We start from the raw sequence: 25,421 nt of genomic DNA, 5'->3' as shown, positions 1-25,421 counted from the left end.
TTAAGTGGCTGCTTTTCATGTGGGAACCATGATAGTAAGTGTTGGCAGCCGAGTCAACTTTGGGAATATAACAGCCATGCCCAGTCCTGTCCTCGACTGGTGTATATGCTCAGATTTTCCAGGCAGCAGGGGTGGTTTAAGGTAGCCAGGAGCAGGAAACCTGGCTGATTTTTCTCCTGCCACCTCCTCCAAGCTTAGGATTACTGAGGCCAGTGGACGCTTGTTCAGTGCACCCCGTGCAATCAGCTAGCAGCACAGGCTGGAGATTGAACCTGCATCATCTTATTTCTTTAGCCTAATTACATGCTGCTTTCATTAACTGCAGTCAAAATAAATACGCTGAGCGTCTTATGTTGGAAGTGATCTTTTCTGTAGCATAAACGCTTGTGAAATCCATCGGTGAAGATGCCATTTTCTGATGAGTTCATTTTGTTTTGCTTCAGAATGTTCTCTGAAGTTTATAAAAAAAAAAAGAATATTACCAGTTTTTACAAGTGATGCATGCTCTGGTCTCTCATGCAATTGGAGAATCAGTTTGTGTGTGTATGGTGACATGGCAGTTGGCTGCTAATGAAGTCAGCCTTTTCCACAAGTTTATTACAAACATATGGTTAAAAACCTAAATAAAACTTTCCGTGCATCATTTCGCAGCCAACTGTGCATGGTAATACATCCCTCTTTCTCTTTTTCTACATTAAGCAGATAATGCTTATCCTTCGATGCAATGTTTTGCACTGTTTTCTTCTGAGGTATTTACTTAGGGGAGTTGGAAGGAATCAGTATATTGTTTTAAGTATAATGGAAATGATTGGGATGAGGAGAAGAACATGTATACCCCTTTTTGAAGATAGGTTAATTTTTTTTTGGATTAGAATATCTTAGTTATAAAATCATAAACTTTGTTCATATATGGAAATTCATTGGAGAATTGAGACTTTGAAGTCCTGTGAAATGATAACATTTGATATTGAATGAATTTCATTGTCAATTCCACATTTACATTTTTTGGAATTGTTTGCATTCAGAGTTCCTATTATTCAAAAAGAGAAGGAAGAGAAATGACTGGATCACAAAAAAAGGAACTTGGATTTTTTTTAATCCCTTAAAGTTGTACTCGGGATGTCTGAACATACAGTGAATTACTATCGATGTCTAGTCACAGTTGCTATGTAGGACATTTTGCTAACAGGAAGATCCCACAACAGCATTGAGAAGTATGACCAGCTAATCCATTTCTGGTGATGGTTGAGATAATGTTGGCCTGAACATTGGGAGACATCCCTACAAATGTTGACAAGTGATCATATCCATCTGAACAGACAGTGTGTTGGTTTAACATCTCACCAGCTGCACTGAAGATGTCAGCCTAGATTATATGTGGGAAACCCCAAATGGGGTTTGAACCTACAACCTTGTAACTTGGGAAAGTGTGCTTTGACACATTGGTGGTGAAACCTGAATTAACATATAATTGCAAAAGCTCGTCTTGTTAACTGTACCTATGAGTTGGCTTCCATCCTCAGTACAATCAGTTTAGTTATGCCTCCTAACCACTTCCTCAAAGTCATCACGTTCGCCAGTTATAGACAAATATTTTAAAAATCAACAGGAGTAGAAGTGTCCAATTTGAGATGATTGCTTTATCAATTGTATTTTGAAAATAAGTACAAATGATCAGTTGCCTTTTTTTAATGTACATCTTCTCTTTGGCTTTGCATCGTTGTCAGTGATTCACATCTACTGCTCATCTGTTGAATCTTCAGGTGGGAGTACAGCCCAATTTTAGCAAGGCAGTGCCAGTTGCAGTGAGAGGATCATAGGTCGTCATTCGCTGATGCAGGGGTTACTGCCGCATGCTCCTTCCTGCAACAGTGCTTTTCTGTGGCGGTCTGAAAATGTAGTTCTTCAGATATCTGTGCTCTAGTGTGGAGACTTCGGTACCATACTTCGATCATGTGCAGACAGTTCCCAGCTGTTTACGTCAGTCTGACGTGAAATGATATCTTGCTTGCTTAAGTCCATGTATCTTAGCTTTGACTACCCAGTGGACCTACTGGCACCATCAAGCTCTCCATACAGTGCAACGTTTGGTAGGTGACAGTCATCCATTCTAACAACGTGGCCTAGCTATCGTAGTCAATATTGCTTGAGCATTGCCATGACACTTTCTGAATTAGAAAGCTGCAGTACTTCTATGTTGGGGATTTTATGCTACCAGTGGATCCAAAGGATCTTTCTCAAGCAACCCGTATGCAATGAATTCAATCTGCATTCCTGCTTCTGATGTGTAGTCCAAGTTTCAGCACCATACAGCAGCCTACTTAATATGCAGGCATCATAGATTCTTTGTCAAGTGGGAGTTTGGGGTTTTTCCAGGCTCTTGCCTGAAGTTTTCCAAATATTGCAGCAGGAGTACCAATACAAGCTAATATCTTCTCATCAAGCTTCATTTCACTTGAGACTGTTGACCCCAAGTAGCAAAGTTTGTCTACATTGTTCAATTCAATCTTGTTTAGTTGTAATGCTGCTTCAGACTGACCACCTTGAGTCACTGTCACTGTCTTTTGTAGGCTGATCATAACCCTAAATTATGGGCGGCACAGTGGCGCAGTGGTTAGCACCGCAGCCTCACGGCTCCAGGGACCCGGGTTCGATTCCGGATACTGCCTGTGTGGAGTTTGCAAGTTCTCCCTGTGTCTGCGTGGGTTTTCTCCGGGTGCTCCGGTTTCCTCCCACAAGCCAAAAGACTTGCAGGTTGATAGGTAAATTGGCCATTATAAATTGTCACCAGTATAGGTAGGTGGTAGGGAAATATAGGGACAGGTGGGGATGTTTGTTGGGAATATGGGATTAGTGTAGGATTAGTATAAATGGGTGGTTGATGTTCGGCACAGACTCGGTGGGCCGAAGGGCCTGTTTCAGTGCTGTATCTCTAATCTAATCTAAATTCCTCTGTAGCAGTTGAGAAGGCACTTAAAAATTAGAGCAGGCCTTTAGACGATTTTGCCACAAAGGCTGCATCATCCGTAAACAGGAGTTCACATATCAGAACATGTCTCACTTTCGTCTTTGCTCTCAATCTGGGTAGGTTGAACCGTCTTCTGTCTGATCTGCGTGTAGTAATGCGCCTTCTCTAAAATCTTTATTCCGAAAAGCATACAAGAGGAGGCAGGAGAAGAAGATGCCAAATAGTGTTAGTGGAAGAGCACAACCCTGCTTTACTGCACTGAGTATTGGGAAAGAATCAGATGCCATTCCATTGGAGATGATTCTTCCTTTCATTTCACAGTGGAAAAATGTCATAATCTGGAGTAGATTTGGAGGACAACCAATTTTTTTGAAGAAGGGAAAATAGACCACTTCTGCTAACCAGATCGAAGGTCAGGTCTGCAAAAGCAACATGTAGTGGCTTCTGCTGTTCTCTGCACTTTTCTTGAAGTTGTCTCAATGTAAAGATCATATCTGTGGTTTAATGACCAGCTCTGACCCACGTTGACTTTCTGGATAGATGTCATTGGCAAGTTTTTGTAGGCAACTGAGCACTATCCAGGCAAAGATCTTTCCAACTTGTTATGGATAGGTGGGAAATGGTGTGGATGACTTCCACTTTTCACCTTTCAGCTCATCACAGATAGTTTTTTTACATGTGTTTTAGTCTCTCAATGTTTTAAGGGTCATATAAACAATCAAATGACAGGTTTTCTCTTTGGTTTAAAAAGAAAGATAACTATTTATTAAATGGTACCTGAAAATGTTCACAGCCTCACCCACTCTCAGACACAGACATGCACACACAAAAGAAAAGGAGGTTAGAGGGTAGCATGCATTTCAGTTCAATTGTTGTGAAATGAGTTCACTTTGAAACCTTTGTGGTTTCCAGGCGGAATTTTTAATAGCGTTACAGGCCTGATGTTCCGTGTCTTAGTTCACTGAAGTACTGTAGATTCCATTGTTTAAGACTCAGACAAAGACAGTGGAAAATCTTGTTAAAGTTTCTCAGATGGGGAGTTTTCAAGGTCACCTTTGGAGTCTCTGCCTCAGTGGTTTAGAGGTGTTACAGGAAGGGTCTAAGTCTTGGCTGGAAAGGATGTCTCCGCTTCATCACTGGCTGGCTGGCTTTCTCTCTCTCTGTGAAATTTCTTTTTTAAAGAAAACCCTGATCCGGCTGGGTTTCGATCAGGTGACCGTAGATGCTCTCCACTGGTGTGTCCATTCAGTGTCTTTGAAAGTAGGTCCATTATTGCACAAAGGGGTTGGAATGTGGTTTATCTTGATAAAATGGTGTTATTTTCCACCTATTATCTTGGCTTTGCATTGGGAGTTGCTCTGTCTGTAACGGTCTTTGTCAGCCTAATTCTTGAAGATAGGAGACATTTAGCATTGAATGGCCTGTTTAGCATTTTAATGCGTCTTCCAGATGTGATGATTTTAGTCTCCAACAGTCATGACGTATATTTGCAGTGCAAGAGGGGTCACCTGACCACTTACTCCATCTTGTCTGCAGCAAAATGTGTCCATTTTTTGTCATTTAATCCACCAGTACATTTTACAGTTCATAATTGCTCCAGTTCACTTCAGTTCATCACTTTTCCTTTTGTGAGCATGACAAACTACACAGTGAAATGCTGCAGTAGTTGTTGCAATCTGACTTGTCACCTTTGTTCTTGTACATTATGATTTGGGCATCTCTAATTTCCTAGGGATCTTTGTCCCACATGCTGCTGATATGCAAAATCAGTTCATGAAGCAGACTAATCCTAAAGCACCAGATGCTTTACCAGATGACTTTTTTTAGCACTGCTGTAACATCTTCCAAGGTGGGAGGCACATCTGGTTCATCTTTAACTGGTTGGTCAAAAAAGCACAGTGCTTTTTCACTTGGTGCATTTTCTCTTGTACAGATCCAGATGGTGATCAACCAATGGACCATAATTCTTTGGAAGTGACCCATTTCTCCTGTTGTGTATATATAATATATATGTCTATATAATGCATATGGTATCCACTTTTCTGTTCTCCCAGTAGATACTGCTAATGTTGCATTTAGCTTTTTGGGAGTGTGCAGAGTTATACTGCTTGATTGGAATGAACCTTAAGCTGAGAGACCCAGGCTGTGTACTCCAATATAAGTTGGAGTACACATAGGTTGATAGGTAAATTGGCCATTAGCAATTGCTCCGAGTATAGGTAGGTGGTAGGGAAATATAGGGACAGGTGGGGATGTGGTAGGAATATGGAATTAGTGTAGGATTAGTATAAATGGGTGGTTGATGGTCGGCACAGACTCAGTAGGCCGAAGGGCCTGTTTCAGTGCTGTATCTCTTAAAAAAAAAAACTCTGCTCGCTTGCTCCCAGCTTCCAACAAAATACTTGAGCTAGAGAGCAGAGGGCATGGGTATTTTCTGTAATTATAAAAGAATATTGTCCATCTGCTGCAATATTTTTAAAGTTTACAATTCGGCCTCCATCTCCAGTTGCAGTAAAAATCACGTTTGGTGCAAATTTGCATCGGTTGCAAAAAATCAAAACTTTGCTTTCTTCATCCTTCATCTTAAATACAAAACTTGTTTTCTTCAGCCCTGCATTTAAAAAAAGTCAGGGAGTTGTGGGGAATAAATGCTCTCACCTTACACCCTCTAATATCAAAAAACTCTGCTGTCCTTTATCTTGGTTTACACCAAGTCCTGTTCACCTGTCACCCCTGTGCTCACTGACCTACATTGGATCCTGGTTACGCACCTTGATTTCAAAAATCTCTTCCTTGTTTTCAAATCATTCCATAACCTCGCTGCTCCCTATAGCTGTATCTTGCCCCAGCCCTACAATCTATGCTGCTCCAATTCTGGCCTCTTATGCATCTCTGATTTTCATCGCTCTTCAACTGCCGAGGCTCTAAGCTCTGCAATTCCCTTGCTAAACCTCTCTGCCTCCCTCCCCTTTAAGATGTCCCTTAAAGCCTACCTCTTTGACCAAGTTTTTGGTCATCTGCCCTAATATCTCCCTGTGTGGCTCGTTGTCAAATTTTATTAACATTTCTGTGAAGTGCTTTGGATGTTTCACTAGATTAAAAGGCACTATGCAAAAGCATGTCCTTGTTCTACTTAATACAAAGCTGTGCTTGTGTGGTTGGACGAGTTCGTTTTATACTTATGTGAAAAATGCTTTATCTAGGTACACGTTTTGTGTATCCGCTTTATTAATGTCTGTCACTTTATATTATGACAGCGGAGAACTGTTTCTAATGCTGGCTTTGTGTCTGCAGCTATCATCAGCAGTTGGAGGGCTGTGGAAAGGAGCGATGGAATGAACTCCGACAGGCTTACTACAATCTTGTGCTGCTCCTGGTCAATGCTGTCCGTCAGTTTAACACTGAGAAAGATTGGTAGGTACATGTGGTTAAATTGAACAGACTCGATGCTGAAATTCAACAATAATTTTTGCATTTATTTATTTCCCCTATACTTTAGGGCAGGCCAATTTGCCCATGGGAGCAGAGGTTTCCATTTAAGAGCTTTGTATGGTTCATTTCTGCACAATACTTTTTCTTGAGCAGCTCTTAATTCTTTTACTTGCTATTGCTCTTCTGCGTTTTCTATGTTGGAATTGGTTGTTGATGCAGATGTTGTTTTTGGTGTCCTCACTCTTGCTTTCAGGTTTTTTCACATTTGCAGTTCTTTGGCCTCTGAGCCCCCAGATTTAGAATATGTACTGTATAAACATGGATGTTTAGTTCCAGGAATTTGATGTTTTGTAAACCTTTTGAGGGCTTGTTCACCCATCTTCCTTGCTTTCAATCCAGACACTGGTTCAACAGGTGAACAGGATCCAAGTGGGATGTCCGACAGATCTAAACAATATATACTTAACCATAGCTGCAAGACCTTCACATCTAAGAGACTGCGTTTAATACAATACTAACTCAGAGTACCACTATCAGACAGTCAAAATCTGAAAAATATTTCACCATATCCTCTACCACTAAATTCCTTCAGAATCTTTCAAAGAAAAATCTCCCTTACTAAGGCTTTAGGAGTACTCTATATACAGATCCTAGAACTTGTGGCTGCAACGATCATAGTCTCGTTTCAAGCTCTTGCATGGAATTTGCACGCAAAAGAACTATTCAGCCAAACTAGTCTCTGGCAGTATTGATGCTGCACATGGGCCTCCTCCTATTTCATCTAACCCTATTTGCAAATATTTCTATTCATTTCTCCTTCATGTGATTATCCAGCTTCCATTAAATGCATCTATGTTCGCTTCAACTACTCCATATGGTAGCAAGTTCCACATTCAAACATTCTGGATAAAGAGGCTGCTTCTGAGTTCCTTGTTAGATTTATTGGTACCTTATATTTACGGACACTAGTTTTGAACTTCCCCCACAAGTGAAAAGGGTCGATGTAGAGACATATCAAACCCCTTCATAATTCTATTAGATCACCCCTCAGCCCTCTCTTGTCTAGAGAAAAGAACCCCAGCCTGTTCAGTCGTTCCTGATAATTATAGCCTTTCAGTTCTTCCCTCTTGAATCTCGTGTTGAATATTCTTTATTAAATTTTCAGTTTCTAGACTTGTCTTGGAGAATATCACTAATATACTGTTGCGACCGAGGCGGGAGGAGTACACTGCTTTTTCTCATTCCACTTCTCCACAGGTCACAACATATATTTAAATGTTTACCCAGTCAGTGATACGGATAACCATAGACTCTTTTTTTTTTAAATTCCAGAATAAAATACACCAACCAGGTTTCTTTAATAAATAACAAAATTATCAGTTTATTATGAAACAAGATCTAACCAATATCGAAGCAAAGCATTAACACACAGATTGAAATATGAAAGTTCCCTTTTTCACACACACACACACACACACACCAGTTAACCAAAAAAGAGATTTTCTCCTTAGAGTTCTATTACAAAAAAAAAACCATAAAATACTTGCTAATTCTTGAAGAAAAAAAAGAGAAGATATGGAAAGATGTCCTGTTTTTTGGTTTGGTGAACCAAATATGTATAGACGGCTGTCATTGGGATCTTTCTCTGGAGCTATTTGGTCAGGCAGCGGCGAGGATTTATCCAGCAGGTTTTTCCAGCATCTCAGGAGAAATGTGGCAACGGGGTTTCAGGCAGGCCTTTCAGGAGGAATGCATTATCAATTTCTCTCTTTCTTAGACTTGCTTCCCAGAGCTTCTCAGAGATGGAAAAGATGGCAGGCTTTTCAAAGAGATGGAACAGGCTGAGCTGGGGTTTTACTTTCTCGGCTGGTTTTTTAAAACTCCAACTGACCAAAGTGAAACCAAAAATAATCTCGAGTCATTCCTCCTGACCCCTATAAATCTTGATCTGTCACTTCTCTGTAAACATCTTCTCCAAGTTTAAAAAAAAAATTGCTGGGTAATTGTCTGAAGACAGGTGACTTCCAGTAAGGGCTGTTTACAAATGAAGTCCAAAAGACCTTATGATGACATGATAACCTCTTTTTAAAAAAAAAACGAAGTCCAGCACCTATGGAATCCTTTTTCCAGTTTTAAAACACCTCAAAATTTAACAAAAAATGGAAGTACTTTAGTAACCATATTCTCTGACCACTCAGAACAGTGAACATTCCAAAGCCAGATGGACTAAATGGGATAATAAATTAAAAGTAAAATACTGCATATGTTAGAAATCTGAATTAAAAAATGCAGGAAATACTCAGCAGGTCTGGCAGCATCTGTGGAGAGAGAAGCAAAGCTAACGTTTCAGGTCTGTGACTTTTCATCAAAACTAAATGGGAGACAAGTCACCAGCAGGTTTAGCTTACTGAGGCTACTGATGCAGCTGAGAGTTTGCATTCCCAAGGACTTTGAGTGAAGAAGGGAAAAATCTAGTCACAGCTAGTTGTAATAGACTGTGTTCTGCAACAATCTGGGAGTTGCTCCAGTTCTTTTAGAATCAGATTTGAAATCATTGAATCTTTGGGCTGTGACCTAACATGCTGGGAAATTTGGAGAGAGGTTCTTTGCTGCTCTTTGTGACAATGTTTGCAGAATTTAGCATCTCTTGGCTTTCCATTCTGCAAGGAGGAATGCTATGTGATCCACCCCAGATTTTAGAAATTCTTTAGACTTAGATCTGTTGATGATTGAAGATTGTTACCTTGGTTGTTAGGTCTACCTGAGTTGAGCATCAGTTGAACAGTCAACTGTTCCTGTCGCCTAAACACACAGTCTTGTAGGGCAGTCCAATTCTTAATAGAATCAATGGCGCACCTGTTTTGACTGTTGCGAGGATCAATCCGTGCTAAATGGGACAGATCTGGCAACTCAAAACTGGGCATCCATGAGGCGCTGTGAGCCATCAGCAGCATCAGAATTGTATTCAACCACAATCTGGTCCGGCATACCCCCCACTCTGCTATTATCATCAAGCCGGCTTGGGGGGACGGGGGGTAGGGGGGGATGATCAACCCTGGTTCAATGAAGAATGCAAGAGCACCAGGCATACCTGGTGTCAACCTGGTGAAGCTACAACATAGGACTACATGCATTCCAACTGGCGGAAGCAGATGCAGCAGACAGAGTATAGCAATACCACAACCAAAGGAGCAGATCTAAGCTCTGTAGTCCTACCACATCCAGTCATAAATGGTGGTCGACAAACAGGAGGAGGGAGCTCCACAAATATCCCCATCCTCAATGATGGAGCCTAGCACATCAGTGCAGAAGACGAGGCTGAAGCCTTTGCAACCATCTTCAGCCATAAGTGCTGAGTAGATATTCCATCTCTGTCTCCTCCTGAGGTCCCCAAACATCACAGATGCCAGTCTTTAGCTAATTCGATTTACTCCATGTGATATCAAGAAATGTCTGAAGGCCCTGGATACTGAAAAGGCTAAAGGCCCTGACAACATTCCAGCAATAGTACTGAAGACTTGTGCTCCGGAACTGGCTGAGCCCCAAGCCAAGCTGTTCCAGTACAGCTACAACACTGGCATCTACCCGACAATGTAGAAAATTGCCCAGGTATGTCCTGTACACAAATCCAACTGGCCAGTTACCACCCTCTCAGTCTACTCCTGATCAGCAGAGTGATGGAACGGGTTGTTGACCGTGTTATCCAGTAGCACATACTCAGCAATAACGTGCTCAGTGACACTCTGTGGGTTCCACCAGGGCCACTCAGCTCTTGACCTCATTACAGCCTTGGCCCAAACATGGGCAAAAGAGCTGAACTCCAAAGGTGAGATGAGAGTGACTGCCCTTGACATCAGGCAGCATTTGACCGAGTCTGGCATCAAGGAACCCTAGCAAAACTGGAGACAGTGGGAATCGGGGAAAATTCTGCACTGGTTGGAGTCATACCTAGCATAAAAGAAGATGGTTGTGGTTGTTGGTCAGTCATCTCAGTAACAGGATATCACTGCAGGAGTTCCTCAGGGTAGTGGCCGAGGCCCAACCAACTTCAGCTGCTTCATCAATGAACTCCCCTACAATTTAAGGTCAGAGGTGGGGATGTTCGCTGATTGCACAATGTTCCCCATTTGAAACTCCTCAGACACTGAAGCAGACACTGAAGCAGGCACTGTCGTTGGGTCAAAATCCTGAAACTCCCTCCCTAACATCACAGTGGGTGTACCTACACCAGGTGGACTGTAGCGGTTCAAGAAAGCACCACCTTCTCAAGGGCAATTAGTGATGGGCAATAACTGCTGGCCTACACCCACATTCCATGTGACTCCCACATCCCATGAAAGAATGCAAAAAAATTTGGAGTGGAGTTGCCAGTGATGGTGTGGTCAACTATGTCAAAGGCTGCAGACAGGTCGAGGAGGGAAAGTTTACCTTTGTCATAGTCACGAAGGATGTCATTTGTGACTTTGATAAGAGCTCTTTCGATACTGTGGCATGGCCGAAGCCTGATTGGAGGGATTCAAACATAGAGTTCCAGGAAAGGTGAGAACATTCAAGCATTTTGGAGCAGAAAGAAAGCTTGGAGATGGGACAGTAGGTTGCAAGGGCGGTGGGGTCAAGGATTGTTTTTTTTTGAGGAGGGAGTGATGACGGTAGATTTCAAAGAGAGAGGGTTGATACCTGAAGAGAGAGAACCTTTTACCATTTCGGCTAACATGGGGACCAGGAGGGGAAGTTGGGTGTTCAGTTTAGTGAGAATAGGATCGAGGGAACAGAAGGTGGGTCTCAGACAAGGTGAGCTCAGAGTGGTTATGAGGGGAGATAGGAGAGAAACTAGATAAAGATGCGAGTTCAGGGCTACGGTAGGGAGGAACATTAGAGGAAGTTTTGCCAGTTGGGCTAGTGGAAGGGAGGGACCCGACAGAGGCAGCTGATAGGATGGTCCCGATCTTAGTGACAAAGAAGTCCATGAGCTCCTTGCACTTATTGTTGGAGGAGAGGTGGAGGGGACAGGGGAGAGGGGTTTAAGAAGACTAGAAAAGAAGCTGGGGGTTATCTTTGCATCCCAGGATGATTCTGTAGTGGTGAGCAGTTTTGGCAGACGAATGCAGGACCCGATTCCTGTTTTATGTGGTTCAGGCAGATCTGGCGGTGGATTGCTATACCAGTTGGCTGCCATATCCTTTCAAGTCTGTGTCCCTCAGACTTAAGGGAGTGGAGATGAAGGCCATATCAGGGGGAATATCCCAGAATTTAGTTTAGCTCAAAAGTGAACCGTCTCCCTTTTTGTACTTTTGGTTTGTTTTAGGTCTCTACTCCCAGCACTCTCCTGTGTTCAGACCTGTCTGCTGCATCTGCTCGATATGGGCTGGGAGCCACTGGACATGCCCTTCTTCAATGACATCAAGTTACCTGATCTCTTACTGGCAATGTCACAAGAAAATATCAGTATCCACGATAGTGCTATACAGTGAGTACAACCGCAGCACAGTGTTAACCAGCTGAAATATTTGTGATAAAAACAGTGCAGAGATTTCAGGTGCTACAAGCTGTTGTAAAACTGGAACTGTGCAAAGGTCATCTGGCTGTATATTTAAATTTAAATAAACCCCTGTAATTTGTTGATTCCCTGAATATCCACTTAATATATTAGTGTGAGGAAGAAGGACTTTGTGTAAGACTGATGTTTAAGCAACTTAAAAGGATTAAATTGTGAACTAGTTAAATTGTTTTTGAGCAGTTTTACCAACAGCAACTGATGCATATATTTCCGTGATAATTCCAAAAGGATATTCCACATCTTAGATTTTTTATGAATGAGACAGAATTCACCATCGTTGGTTTCTGTGTTATACCCTTGTTTCTCCTTCCACTAACCATTTTTCTGTTACAAGCAAGATTATCCAAACTCCCATCAACGGCTGCTACCTAATATTTGCACCTGATATACAGCACCTTTAATATAACAAAGCTTATATTATATATATCTCCTTGTTAAACAGGAGTTGGGGAAGTGACTGTGGATGTGGTTGATGTGGGTCTGAAGAGGCCTTTGAACGTGGGGAGTGATGTGGTCAGTGAGAAGGAGATTCCAGAATATGATGACAAATCTAACACTGATTTGGTGGAATTGGAGAAGAGAATTGAAGGCCAGAGTTAGAAGATCAGAGGTTGTGAGCTGGGAAATAAGGTTGCAGAAGATTCTGGAGGTGGGAACGAGAAAGGCCACTGGAGGTTCTATGGGAAAAGAGGAGAATTTTGATTTCAGTGCACTGAGGGGCTGGGCAGTCAGTCGAGGTTGGTGAGGATGAGGTGATGCGTGAGTAAGATTTGTTATAGGATGGGGAGATAGCTGAAGGCGATTTGATGCAGGATGGGGTGATAGGGAGTGAGATTTGGTGTCTAATTGGATGATAAGGAAGCGGGATTTTGTACAGGATAGGGTGAAGGATGTAAGAGCTTTGGTATAAAATGGGAAGAATTGTGAGATTTACTACAAACTGGGTTTTGGAGCTGCTGGAATTTGTGTAGGGTGGAGCTCAGGAAAGCAGACCAGGATCTGCACAGCCTTCTGAGGAGGGAGCTGTTTTTGGATCTCGAGATGAAGTTTCAAACTGTTAAAACTTTGGACTGTTTGTGAATGGAGTCTTGTATTTATTTAGCCAGTGGAGCGAAGAGGATGAGATTGCAGATTATGAATGCAACAAAGAGTGGATGGAGGAATGTCAAGATGGAATACAGCTTCGTGTCTGGTATGAGAGGATGTCTAGCGCAACAGCTGAGGAGAAGAGGAGGGTAAGCGGATGCTTTAAGCGGGATTAATTTAACCCTCTCACGAACTGACATTTGTTGTTGGCGTGCAACACTTTGCATTTAAGTGTTATAAACAAAAGCTCAGGTTTGTGAAAATTCTCTAACACCGGTTATATTTTTATTCACTAAGAGTTGGAATAGAATATACTGTTCAATGTACTTCCTGTGGGAGTGGAGGGGAAAAAAACGTGCTTTTTCCCCAGGAGTACTTGGATACATTTTATTTGTTTCACAAATTTTTTTAAATTTCTGTGCAGGTGATAGTCCTGTAAATGTGATTTTTTTTTTTGCTGTTATTCTGCAAGAGAGATAAATAACCAGAGAAGTGTATTTTCCTTCTACTGACCACTAACTCAATAGTGACTTCCACTGTTTTTGAAGGAACAGTGCCTGATGTTTTAAAGACTGGAACTTGTAACGAAGGATTTGTTTGTGTTTTGTGACAGATGCACATGTTTGTTGCACGTTACTGTGACCTGTTGAATGTGGAAATATCCTGTGATGGGTGTCATAAAATAGCCCCCTGGCATCGCTACCGCTGTCTTCAGTGTCCGGACATGGATCTTTGCAAAACGTGCTTTCTTGGTAAGAATTTGGTTCTGATGTGAAGTATAAATGACTCAAATTTTGTAGGCTGTCGTTCACGGTCTTGGACAGATGAAGTTGAGCCAAAACACAGTGTGGTTTGCTTTATTTGCTGTGGGTACAGGGATTTAACAGCCGTGGAAATAATTTTTAAAGAGGACGCAATCTATTATAAAACACTCTTGGATGCAGAGGAGCAGTTAACGCAGAGGATACCACACTGAACTGAAGCAGTGGAGTTGGAGGCAGTTGTGCTCTGCCTGTATTGCTCTTTGATCAGGCTGCATCTTGAGTACTTTAATCAGTTCTGGTCACCAGTCCGTGGAAGGAAATGTCCATGCTGTGGACGTGTTTCAGAGGAGTACCACAGGGCCTGCTCCTTCATGTCTGAGGGGCTGAGTTATGAGGAAAAGAACACCAGAACATGAGAGTAAGATGTTCAGACTCATGAGCCTGCTCCCTCTTTAATCAGATCATGACTGATCTGTATCTTAAGATCATCAAGGGACATGGATCAAAGGCAGGAAAATAGTGTCCTTACCCAACAAAAATACATCAGTCTCAGTCTTCAAAGCTCCAAATGACCCCACCAGGCTCCACAGCCTTTTGTTTTGGGCCAGGGGTGGTGGGGGGAATGTTCCAGATTTCCACTACCTTTTATGTAAAAAAAAAATGCTTGCTGATATCCCTCATGAGCAGCCAAACATTAAATTTTAAGGTTATGCCTCCTTAATCTGGATTACACCACCAGAGGAAATAGTTTCTCAGTATTTACCTGATCGAATCTTCTTAACATTTTAAATGCCTTGATTAGATAAACCCTCAATCTTCTAAACTCAAGAGAATCAGACTGATCGAATGATGCAGCACAGAAGACCATTTGGTCCATCTTGCCTGTGCTGGCTCTTTGAAAGAGCTATCTAATTGGTCCCAGTCTCCTCCTCTTTCCGTATAGCCCAACAAATTTTTCCCTTTTATGTATTTATCCAATTATCTTTTGGAAGTTATTATTGAATCTGCTTCCTCCACCCTTTCAAGCAGCACATTTCAGTTCATCGTAACTGGCTGTAGAAAATGTTCATGTTGCCTCTGGTTCTTTTGCCATTTATCTTCTGTGTTCTCTGGTTACTTGCCCTTCTGCCACAGGAAAGTGTCTCCTTATTTACTGTTATCAAAATCCTTAATTATTTTGAACACTTTTGCCAAATCTCCCTTTAGCCTTATCTATAAGGAGAACAGCCCCAGTTTCTCTCGTCTCTCCTCAAACCTGAAGTCTTTCATTCTTGGCTCCATTCTCGTCAATTTCCTTTGCAACCCCTCGAAGGCATTGACATCCTTCCTTAAGTGTTGTGCTCAGAATTAGCCACAATACTTCTAACCAATGATTTATAAAGGTTCAACATAACTTCCTTGCTTTTGTATTCTATGCCTCTATTATTAAAGCCAAGTATCCCAATGCTGTTTTCCCAGCTTGCCCTGCCATCTCCAAAGATTTATATAGGTCCACCCCAAAATCTCTCCATTCCTGCACCCCTTTAACATTATACCATTTAGCTTATATTGCCTTTCCTTAATCTTCCCACAAAAATGAACCAAATCTCACTTCTCTACATTAAATTTTATAGATCACCTGTCTGCCCCTTTCACCAGTCTATGATCTCCTGAAGTCTGTTACAACCCTCCCTGCTGTTTGCTACATTTCAGAGTTTAGTGTCAACTGCAGACATTGGAGTTATGCCCTGAATACTCAAGTCCGGGTTGTTAACATATATATCCAACAAAGCAGTGGTCTCAACACCGACCTGAAGGGAGCACCACTGCACGCGTAAATAAAGGCAATTATAAGAATATGAAGTGTGGGTCAAAGTGAACTGGAAAATTAGGTTAAAAGATAGGACAGTTGAGAAGCAGTGGAAGACATTTAAGGAGGTTTTCATAACTCTCAGCAAAAATGTATTCCAGTGAGAAAGAAAGACTCTAGGAGAAGGATGCACCATTCGTGGCTAATGAAGGAAGTTAAAGATAGTATCAAATTGAAAGAAAAAGTGCACAATTCTGTGAAGATTTGTGGTAGATCAGAGCATTGGACACATTTTCAAAACCAGCAAAGAATGACTAAAAAAATAACAAGGGAGATATTAGAGTATGAGAGAAAGCCAGCTAGAAATATAAGAACAGATGGTAAGAGTTTCTACAAGTATTTAAAACGGAAAGGAGTAACTAAAGTAAGCATTGGTCCATTAGAGGGTGAGACTGGGGAATTAATGGGAAACAAGGAAATGGTGGAAGACACAAATAACATTCCAGAAATGCTTATAAATCATGAGCTGAAAGGCAGGGAGAAACTCAATTAATTACAATCACCAGGGAAAAGGTACTGGGAAAACTATTACAGCTAAGGTTTACAAGTCTCCAGGACCTGATGGCCTGCTTCCTAGGGTCTTAAAAGGAGTGGTGCTGAGATAGTAGATGCATTAGTTGTGATCTTCCAAAATTCCCTAGATTCTGGTAAGGCCTCAGCGGATTGGGAAATAGCTAAGGTAACATCTCTATTCAAGAAAGGAGGGAGACAGAAAGCAGGGAACTATAGGCCAGTTAGCCTAACATCTGTCAGGGAAAATGCTGGAATCCATTATGAAGGAGGTTATAGCAGGACATTTAGAAAACCATGATTATTGACCACGCAGCTGCCAGCTGACTTCATCAGATTGGCTCCTACTCTCTCTGTGCATGCGCTGTGTTCTGCATTGCCAGGACTGGTTGGCGCATGTGCAGATGACGTTCCCGCGTAACATGGGCAGAGAGCGGGGGTGGGGGAAGCAGGGAGAAGGGCGGCTGAAGACCTCGGTGGTGGCGGGTGCGCTCTCATTCCCCCCCCCCCGCTTGCTTGCTCCTTCCCCCAGCCTGCTTGTTGGCCCCCTCCCCCCCCCCGAGCCCACTCGCTCGCGCTCTCCCTCCGGCCATTGTGTGCTGCCATGTGTTTAGGTTGCCTTTGTGTGATTATTTGAGCAGCGCCATCTTTAGTCCTGGCAGCTGCCTGACATTGCAGACTGTGACATTTTAGTGGCACAGGCTGCATTTGCACATGTGCCACTGTAGCGCCACCTAGTGGTAGATTTGTCAGCAATGCAGCCTTTAGAAAATCATAATAGCAGTGTCAACATGGCTTGTGAAAGGGAAATTGTGTTTGACTAATTTATTAGAGTTCTTTGAGGAAGTAACAAGCAAGGTGGATAAAGGGGAGCCTGTAGATATGGTGTACTTGGATTTCCAAAAGGCATTTGATAAGGTGCCACTTCGAAGGTTACTACACAAAATCGGAGTTCATGGTATATGGGGTAACATATTAGCATGCATAGAGGATTGGTTAGCTAACAGGAAGCAGATTAGGGATATATGGGTCATTTTTGGCAGGATATAACTAGTGGAGTGCCACAGGTATCAGGGCTGGATCCTCAACTATTTACAATCTGTATTCATGACTTGCATGAAGGGACCGAATGTATGGTTGCTAAATTTTCAGATGACACAAAGATAGGTAGGAAGGTAAGTTGTCAAGGGGACATAGAGTCCACAAAGGGATATAGATAGGCTAAGTGAGTGGACAAAAATTTGGCAGATGGAGAATAATGGAGGAAAATGTGAACTTGTCCACTTTGGCAGGAAGAATGGAAAAGCAGAATATTACTTAAATGGAGAGTAATTTAAGTACTCCTAATTACACTGCAGAACTCTGTGGTTTAGGGGAATCTGGGTGTCATATATGAATCACAAATGGTTAGTATGTAGGTACAGCAAGTGATTAGGAAGGCAAATGAAATGTTCTCATTTATTGCAAAGGGAATAGAATATAAAAGAAGGGAAGTTTTGTTACAGCTGTACAGGGCATTGGTGAGACCATATTTGGAGTGCTGTGTACAATTTTAGTCTCCTTACTTAAAGGATATAATCGCATTAGTAGCAGTTCAGAAAAGGTTCACTCGACTGATCCCTAGTGTTACAGCCCAGAAAGGAGGGGTCACAGTCGCCCCTTGCCGTTCCTCCTATTTGATCGCAACAGTGTTTATTTCTTTTTAAACAGTGGTTTTGCTTACCACCTCAGTGAGTGTTTTACCTTTTACCTTTACTGTGATCGTGAAAGAACCAATCAAACAGGTTTTCTTGAGTTTAAACGAGAAAGAGGTAAGTTTATTTTACTTAACGATTTAAAAATACTAAAAGTACGCTACACATTCACACACACATTCACACGAGAATCTCACACACAAATAGATTACAGAGGGAAAAATAGATTTGGTGGTTGGATTAAAGTCCAGAATAAGTGGAACTTAAATACACAGTCAGTGAAGTGGATGACCCGGTAGTCCTCCAAATGAAGCTGTATTCTTGAAGTCCTGGCTGATCAAAGTGCACTTTGTGGTTGGCCTGCTTTGCACAGGGTTTTCTTGAAGGCAGAGTTGTAGTTGGCTCTCTTCCCCTGGTCGATGGCTGTAGCGGTCTTTGGCTTGGAGGGTCCCCCAGTCGCAGACAGCTTTCAAACTTGATATTTTCTGGGGAGAGAGAGAGAGAAAGGGAAGCAGCAGCCTTCTCTGCTGCTGCATACTCAGTTACTGTTTGTCTGTCTTCTGTCTGTGTAACAAAAGTTCTGTTTTTCCAGAGAGGGACAGACGGTCACATGGTTGCTTCAGGTTGTCTGGAACCTTCTAATGAAATTCAAGGTTCCACACGCCCCAGGATGTCAATTTACACTTGGAGGGGGTTTGCTCTTTCAAAGTCAATATGTGACGATTGCCTTGACTGCTATATGTTTCCTCCCACAGCCAAAGACTTGCAGGTTGATAGGTAAATTGGCCATTATAAATTGCCCCTAGTATAGGTAGGTGGTAGGGGAATTGAGGGAAGGTGGGGATGTGGTAGGAATATGGAATTAATGTAGGATTAGTATAAATGGGTGGTTGATGGGCAGCACAGACTCGGTAGGCCGAAGGGCCTGTTTCAGTGCTGTATCTCCAAATAATTATAAAATAAAATAAATAAATAAACCTGCTCAGTTTGGGTTCCGCCAGGGCCACTCAGCTCCTGATCTCATTACAGCCTCAGTTCAAACAAGGACAAAAGAGCTAAACTCGAGAGGGTGAGAGTGACTGCCCTTGACATTAAGGCATCATTTGACCGAGTATGGCATCAAGGAGCCCCAGTAATACTGGAGCCAATGGGAATTGGGGGAAAACTCTCCGCTGGTTAGAGTCATACCAAGCGCAAAGGAAGATGGTTGTAGTTGTTGGAGATCAATCATCTGAGCTCCAGAACATCACTGCAGGAGTTCCTCAGGGTGGTGTCCTCGGCCCAACCACCTTTAGCTGCTTCATCAATGACCTTCCTTCAATCATAAGGTCAGAAGTGGGGATGTTCGCTGATGATTGCACAATGTTCAGCACCATTCGCGACGACTCAGATGCTGAAGCAGTCTGTGTAGAAATGCAGCAAGACCTGGTCAATCAGCTTTGGCGGATAAGTGGCAAGTGACATTTGTGCCACACAAGTACCAAGCAATGACCATCTCCAACAGGAAAGAATCTAACCATCTCCCCTTAAAGTTAAATGGCATTACAATTGCTAAATCCCCTACTATCAGCATCCTGGGGGTTACCATTGACCAGAAACTGAACTGGAGTAGCCATATAAATACTGTGGCTACAAGAACAGGTCAGGCTAGGAATCCTATGGCGAGTAACTCAACTCCTGACTCCCTAAAGCCTGTCCACGATCTACAAGGCATAAGTCAGGAGTGTGATGGAATACTCTCCAATTGCCTGGATGGTGCAGCTACAACAACACTCAAGAAGCGCGACACCATCCAGGGCAAAGCAGCCCGCTTGATTGGCACCCCATCCACAAGCATTCACTCCGTCCACCACCGACGCACAGTTTCAGGAGTGTGTACCATCTACAAGTGGCACTGCAGCAACACACCTTCGACTGCACCTTCCATATCTGTGACCCCTACCACTTAGAAGAACAAGGGCAGCAGATGCATGGGAACACCACCATCTGCAAGCTCCCCTCCACGCCGCACACCATTCTGACTTGGAACTATATCACTGCTCCTTCACTGTTGCTGGGTCAAAATCTTGGAACTCTCTTCCTAACAGCAGTGTTGGTATACCTACCTCACATGGACTGCAGTGGTTCAAGAAAGCAGCTCACACCACCTTCTCAAGGGCAATTAGGGATGGGCAATAAATGCTGGCCTAGCCAGCGATGCCCAAATTCCATGAACAAATAAAAAAAAAAGTCCCCGAACTAGATGGGTTGCATGCTGTCCCTCTTGCCTTTTCCCATTTTTTAAAAAACAACTCATTCACTTAGATTCTCGAAGCTCTCTATAAAGTAAATATAATGCTCAAGTTGTTTGCAAGAGTGTGCAGTATCTATGGTGAGCCGCCTACCCAACACACTGCTCAGGGCAGTAAGCGCAGTATAGATGAACACGCTGCTCTAGTTTCTCCATTTCTATGAGCTTTTTCCTTACTTTCATATCATTTTGGGAAACTAAATATGAATATCTCCTTAAAGTAAGACCTGAGCAATTAAGAGTTACCAAGACAGGAGAGAATTGAGCCATCTCAATAGAAGGAAGAACAGAGTGGAGTAGCTAGCCAGTGGAAGTTCATGTTGCTATTGAGACTGGGTGGTTTAGTGGATTGAAGACTAACCTTACACTTCTGGGACTCATGTTCAAACCTAAACCAAACTGATTAGATGAAAATATCCTATGTTTGCTCACTGTAAGGATCCTGCATGAAATAAGTCTGGCAATGCCAATCCATTTTTCAGTGGGCATGAGCTTGCAGTGCAAAAGTGAAGTACAACAAAGGAATGCTGTTCGACTGGGGCTAAGGCACATAAGGGATAAGGAAATCTGCTGAATTTCTAATCTTCTTAAGACTGTATTTGTAATATCTATGGGATATTGATACTTTAAATTAACTACTAAAGTGAGCAGTTTAGCTAGAATCTATAAGTATCACCAGCTAAAAACCAAGGTCTTTTATCCTTACTTGGGTGAGAAAATTCCCCTTGCAGCACCCAGTTTACAGAGACTGAGCTGCCTTATGTGAATGCGTTTTGATTGCAAACTCATCTAGAGTGGATTTAGCTCAAGTAGAAGCCACTTCATCCTATTACTGACTTTGTTCCACGATTGATCAGTTAAGTCAAGAGGCTTTGCAACCAGATGAAAATGGATTTGTGTTTTTATGTCTGTTGTACATAAGGGTATTGTACATATTGTCATCAGATGACTGGCCTGGTCTGCAGAGTGTGGATCAGCCACTTTGGCTGCATGCAAGAGCTGACATGGAGTCACAGCATGGGCATAGTCCTGTGGGTGGGAACGATTGACAGGTCTACATTTGGACAGAGGAAAAAAAAACTTCTTCCACAGCCTTGTTTTAGTTGTTCCTACTGTACTGGTGTGGAAGGGAACATGTTAAGGGTAATCTCAACATTGTGTGTCATTTGTGTTAGACACTGGTCCAGGATCAGTGTTGCTTGCACAGATAATGAAATGTTACATCTTCATTATTTTACGAACCGAGGTGGTTTAAGTTTAATATTGCAACTTAATGACATTCACCTTTTTGATCTCTTGCTAAAGTTTAATTTCTGCTTACAGTAAATCTGATTTGTAGATTATAGCTCAAGTTGCACAATCTGTGGGTGTGTCTTCTGTTATCCAAAGGGTACAAGAGACCTTATGGCGTTTCCATTAATCAATTTACAGCAACAAGGATTTCTGTTTGCTCGGTAAAGTTATATCACCAAATATTGCGCTTTTAAGAACACACTTCAGTTTGTAGCTGCGTGAGCTGATTTACGGGAATTGTCCTGAGTTCTATCTGGTGACTGCCTGAAAATTGTTGCTGTTGCATAGGTACAGAGTAAGATGCTGTGCAGTCTGGAACTGAGTGAAGACACCTTGCTCTGCACCTGCTGCTGCTTTTTCTAGTATTGCTGGATTTTGAAAAATGAAGAGTACAATTCCCCTGCACTGCTAACCCTCACTCATCTCAACGTTCAGTTTTCTTAAAATGCAATATTTGATGAATATAATATAAATGAACTGGTGTTTACCTCTGCAACAGTAACACCTGTGCAACACATTGAATGTAGGTTTTGCCAGAAGTTCTCCTGAATTGCTACAATCTAGAGTGTTTAATTGTCAGAGAAATCCGTTGGCACAGCTTTGACTGTGAAATTCCTGAACTCCAGTGGTCAATCGCATCATTTTATTTTTTGATGGTGATTTTACTCTTTAGGTGGAGTGATGCCTGAACATCACGAAGATTATCACAAAATGGTGAACATGGAGTATGCATGTGATCACTGTCAGGGGCTGATTATAGGCCGCAGGATCAACTGCAATGTATGCGATGACTTTGACCTCTGCTACGGATGCTATTCTGCTAAGAAGTACCCTGACAGGTAACCAAGGATGGTGCTGTATAATACTGAAATACCACATCCTGCTCCACCCCCTGGCATTAGAATTGAGGGCTGCACTGTTGGGAATACAAATCTAGACTGGCAGCAACAACTTGCATTAATGTAGTGCCTTTCACGTAATAAAATGGCTCAAGACGCTGCACAGTAAAGTTATCAAATAAAATTTGACACGAGCCACGGAAGGGATATTAGGCCAGATGACTAAAAGCTTGATCAAGAGGTAGGTTATAAAGAGCATCTTAAAGAAGGAATGAAAGGTGGAGAGATTTAGGGAAAGAATTCCAGACGTTAGGGCCTTGGCAACAGAAGGCCAATGGTGAAGTAATTCAAATCAGGAGTGCTTAAGGGGCCAGAATTGGCTGAATACAGAGATCTGGGGAAGGGGGAGTGCTGCAATGCTGGAGGAGATTACAATGGTGGGAGGGGCAAAGCCATGGTGGGATTTGAAAACAAGGATGAGAATTTTAAAATCGACTTGTTTAACCAAGCGCCAGTCCAGAGTAGATGGATGAGTGATATTTGGTGTGAATAAGGGCACGGGCAACAGAGTTTTGAATGACCTCAAGTTGTGGAGGGTAGAGCTAGGGAGGCCAGTCAGGAGTGCGTTGGAATAGTCAAGTCTCCAGTTAACGAGGCATGGATGAGGATTTCAGCGGCTGTTAAGTTGAAGCAGGGGCAGAGTCAGGCTGTGTTATGGATGTGGAAATAGGTTGTCTTGGTGATGGTACACATATGTGGTAGGAAGATTATCTTTTCATAAAGTAAACTTTATAAGTGACTCTTAGATTTGCTATTTTCAGTGCCCAACACTGGACACACTTGATGCCATCTGTGTACCCTGTTATAAACTGACGTGTCCACTTTAAAAAGACTCCATTGAGTTTCCAGCAAGTTTAATAAACTGTTTGGTTCCAACTGCCTCTAGTGTGAAACCTAGGGGAATGAAATGAATGAAAGAAAGCATTCCATCTGCCCATGTGTGTAGCTGACAAAACTGTACCCTTGAACATTACTTTCAGCACTTAGGTGACTTGGAGATCCTATTCCTGATTCATTTAACTAATTAACTTACTGGGAGATGCTTCCAAGCATAAATTTCACTGTAAGGTTTTCCCAAATGTGATGCACCCTTGCGTATATTGGTCTGTGTACCTGAACCCAGTAGACTAAATTGCTTGAATAAGGAGGGTTATATTGGCTTTGCTCTGTTTCCTGCCCTGTAAATGTCTCTTGTATCTCTACCCTGTTTATTCTTGGACTGCAGTAATTCCAATAAAGGTCAGTTTAGTTGGTGGGGAAGGATACTGTCTTGCAACAAAAAATTCTTCCACTGAAACTTAGCTGTAAATCACACCACAGTCCTTCATAGTATTTGCTCCTTTTTGCAACTGCAATATGTTGTGTGGTGAATTTTATTGTTTCTTGTACTGAGATTGGTTTCAAGCTCTTTCTGTTTTTATTTCCTGTAGCCATTTGCCAACGCACAGCATTACAGTGTTTCCCATGGTGACAATTCGGATCAGTGACCGCCACCGGCTCATCCAGCCATACATCCACAACTATACCTGGTTACTCTTCAGCGCGCTGGCCCTTTACACAACCGATGTCGTAACAGAAGAAAACCCTGCTGAGGAGGAGCTGGACTCCCATTTATGCACACAAGCTGAGGCACTGGAAGCTCGTTGCACAGAGCTCATCACTGAATATCTACTCAAAGCACATCAAGGAAAAAGTCAGTCATGTGAATGACACACGTTCTTTACTTTGTCTATAATCATACATAGATGTTCAAAGTTTGTCTAAAGCATTCATATATTTTAAGGTTACTTGTTTGAGCCTTTTAATTATACCTTTAATACACTGGCTTTTCACCTCTGCCCTGACTTTGAACTCAGCTCAGATTAAAGGGATGAATCTCATTCTCACCTTGTCTCTCAAGGATCCTATGAGAAATGATTTTGAACAGTTCACCAGAGAAAATATTTCAGCTGCAGACCCTTTGTCAGTCTTCAACACAGTCTCTTGGGTGTGTGGACCTTTCCTGCAAAAGATCCTCTAACTCAGCATTAAGCTGTCAGTCTTGTTCAGAAACATCACAGAGGTTGTTAGTTCTGCATCTACCCTGTCAAGTCCTGTATGTTCCCAGCATTTGCAGTTCTTATTTGTTGCTCCTTTTCTTAAAAAGAAAAGTAACTAATTGAAGCATATAACATTTGCTAAATTTATTTTGACCTAGGTCTAAAGAATTCCGCAGTGCTTTCTTTGCTTTCCAACGTGTCGGCTGAGAGTGAGGTGGATGTAGCCAGTATTTCAACGGATGCCACAGGAACGATACTTTCCACAACTGAACATAGCTCCAGTAACCAGCAGCAAGACCCGTCTCGTTCTACTCACCTGGATTCATCTAATGTAAATAATGAAATTATTGTCAATTTAGTATGCTTCGTTCAAACCTTCTGTGTGCTGGCACTAAAATAACTAGTCTTTGATCTTTTGAGGCCTCTTTCCTAAACTAGACCAGACTGCTCTGTTGAAAGTCTCTCCCCTTCCTGTTCAGACTGGTTAGAGGAATTATTATGGATTTTTTATCAAAGGCCTTGCTAAGGCAGGTTAATGAACCAAAACTGCCTGTAGTTTTTGCTGGATGGGCAGTGCCATAGAGACCGTAGGATGGCTGTTTTGGATAGCTTGCAGAGGCAGTTCTGTAGTGGAGGCTAACACATTGTTCAGTAAGTCTAGTAGGTACTGTGAGCTGTATTTGATACTGTCACTGGGTTTAAAGAAGTACAGTGACCCAGGTTTTGTGGTATGTGACGATGCGACAGTGCTCACTGCTGATCTCTAGGAAAACTCTCCACAAAGATCAAGTCTAGCCATCTCTATGACCTAGATTTTCCCTTTCCCAACATTACTTTAATTCCACGCCATCTCCAGGGGATCTCTGGCATCTAGCAACAATGATCTCATCGAGCAAGGTGAGCAGTCACTACGTTGAAGAATTCTCTCAGACAGCAAACCAGCAAGTAAAAACCACTGATTATCCTTAATTTTTTAGTCCATTTACAGACAGCAAAATAAAGATTGGGACATACACATGGGAGTAAGAGGAAAACTAAGG

At 42.2% G+C, this 25,421-nt stretch overlaps 1 protein-coding gene across 1 annotated transcript in view; it reads left to right on the top strand.

Moving 5' to 3' along the window:
* The window catches only part of zzef1 (zinc finger, ZZ-type with EF hand domain 1), a 305,676-nt gene that overhangs the window by 130,643 nt on the left and 149,612 nt on the right, over positions 1-25,421 (top strand). Inside the window, 7 exon segments of the mRNA XM_068010068.1 lie at positions 6,263-6,382; positions 11,706-11,867; positions 13,060-13,192; positions 13,657-13,795; positions 22,117-22,282; positions 23,773-24,035; positions 24,540-24,712. Of these exon segments, the coding sequence (XP_067866169.1) occupies positions 6,263-6,382; positions 11,706-11,867; positions 13,060-13,192; positions 13,657-13,795; positions 22,117-22,282; positions 23,773-24,035; positions 24,540-24,712 (1,156 nt within the window).

Source organism: Heterodontus francisci, chromosome 30 (genome assembly GCF_036365525.1).
Source record: "Heterodontus francisci isolate sHetFra1 chromosome 30, sHetFra1.hap1, whole genome shotgun sequence".
NCBI lineage: Eukaryota > Metazoa > Chordata > Chondrichthyes > Heterodontiformes > Heterodontidae > Heterodontus > Heterodontus francisci.
Note: the sequence above shows the minus strand (reverse complement) of the source record. Positions and strands in the feature narration are given on the sequence as shown.